General features: G+C 67.5%; 1 protein-coding gene across 1 annotated transcript in view; it reads right to left on the bottom strand.

Annotated features, from left to right (window-relative positions):
• The window catches only part of LOC109292721 (14 kDa phosphohistidine phosphatase-like), a 6,336-nt gene extending 5,126 nt beyond the window's left edge, over positions 1-1,210 (bottom strand). The window contains exons 1-3 of the mRNA XM_019510279.1: positions 1,031-1,210; positions 672-796; positions 5-165 (exon numbers count right to left, since the gene is read on the bottom strand). Of these exons, the coding sequence (XP_019365824.1) occupies positions 5-165; positions 672-796; positions 1,031-1,166 (422 nt within the window). The 5' untranslated portion in view covers positions 1,167-1,210. The remainder of the gene's footprint in view (positions 1-4; positions 166-671; positions 797-1,030) is intronic.
• Positions 1,211-1,487: the final 277 nt, after the last annotated feature.

Below are 1,487 nucleotides of genomic sequence, written 5' to 3'. Positions count from 1 at the left end.
GCACCCCTTATGTGTCGCCAGTGGTGCAAACCCTTCCAGCCTTGCTCTGGCCTGGGCCTCGGAGGGACCAGTGTGGGATGGGCCTCGAGTGGCAGCCTCCACAGGGGACGCAGCAGTGAACACAGCACATGCACAGCTCTGGCTGGGTTTCATTAGGGCCTGCTTCTAGCGGAGGCAGCAGCAAAGGGAGAAGAGTCCCAGAACAGCGAGTCCAACCCTCACAGAAGCAGGGAGCCCCTGCGGCTCTCCGCGCTTCCAGGAACAGCTCAGCCCAAAAGCTGCTGGGGAAAGCCAGGCCACTGCTGCCCCCACCTGCGCCACGGGGGTTCTGGCCACGGCGCCACAACAGCACCAACACCGCCTCACTCGCCCTTCTTTGCCATCCAAGCGGGCAAAAGCAGCAAGCCTGGCCTGCGATGCCTGCCCCACACCAGCAGGCACACAGCCCTGCCAGACCTTGCCGCCCTGCAAGTGTCACCCAGGGCGGCGCTGGCAAGCGCCAGCTCCCAGCTCCCACGCACACCTGGACGGTGGGGAAGCCAACTGAGTTCAGAGCCCAGGCGGTGGGTGCGGGTCCAGCCCCAGCATCGGGGCCACGTGGAAGATCCCGCCCCGCCCAGGAGCGAACCGCGGTCTGGCTGAGAGAGGAAGAGGGAGGGTCCTGCACTCACCACCGAGTAACCGTAGACGTGGATCCGGCGCTCGGCGCTGTGGTGAGCAATGCGGCCGCCGCCCAGGCACTCGCACTTGAAGCCCCGTGGCTCCAGCTCTGCGGCCGCCTTCTCGTAGATGTCGGCTGTGCAGGGCGGGGGTTAGCGCAGGCAGACCCTGCTGTGCCCCCACCCGGGACACAGCCCCGGCCCCCGCAGCACCCAGCATTGCAGGCACGGAGTTGTCGTCCCCCCGTGGGGACACCTAGGACCTGCCCCACTGAGGACACCCGGGTCCTCCCTCCCCCCCACACTGGGGACACCCAGGACCTTCCCCCGCCCCCCGTGGGGACACCTGGGACCTCCCCGCCCCGGCTCACCGTGGTACTCGGCCCAGCCGTAGCCCCGCACCACGTCCTTGGCGGCGCCGCTCGGGGGCCGCACGCGGAGCAGCACGTACTTGAAGACGCCGTCAGCGTCGATCTCCACGTCCGGCACCGCACTCAGCTCCGCCATCGCCCACTACGCCCGCCCCGCCCCGCCGCCAATGGCGCCCAGGGGGCGGGCACTGCGCGGCGCCTACACCAATGACGCTGGAGGACCGGCGCGACCTCGGCCAATCAGAGAGAGGCGGTGTTAAAAAGCGTCCGGACTCCTTAAAGGGGTGTGGGATGGGGCAGATTTTTGCCGACAAGAAAACCTAGAGTTAAAGGGAGGTAGAGGCAGGGCAGGTTGCACGTTAGAGACTAACTAAGGCGAGTCCTGCAGTCCCAGCTGTCCAGGCCCCTACAGTGCCACCCCCCTCCCCAATGGGACACCTGGGTGTCCCCCTCCCTG

This window comes from Gavialis gangeticus, unplaced genomic scaffold (assembly GCF_001723915.1).
Source record: "Gavialis gangeticus isolate Ggan-Ray unplaced genomic scaffold, GavGan_comp1, whole genome shotgun sequence".
NCBI lineage: Eukaryota > Metazoa > Chordata > Crocodylia > Gavialidae > Gavialis > Gavialis gangeticus.
This window is presented reverse-complemented; position numbering and strand designations above follow the sequence as displayed.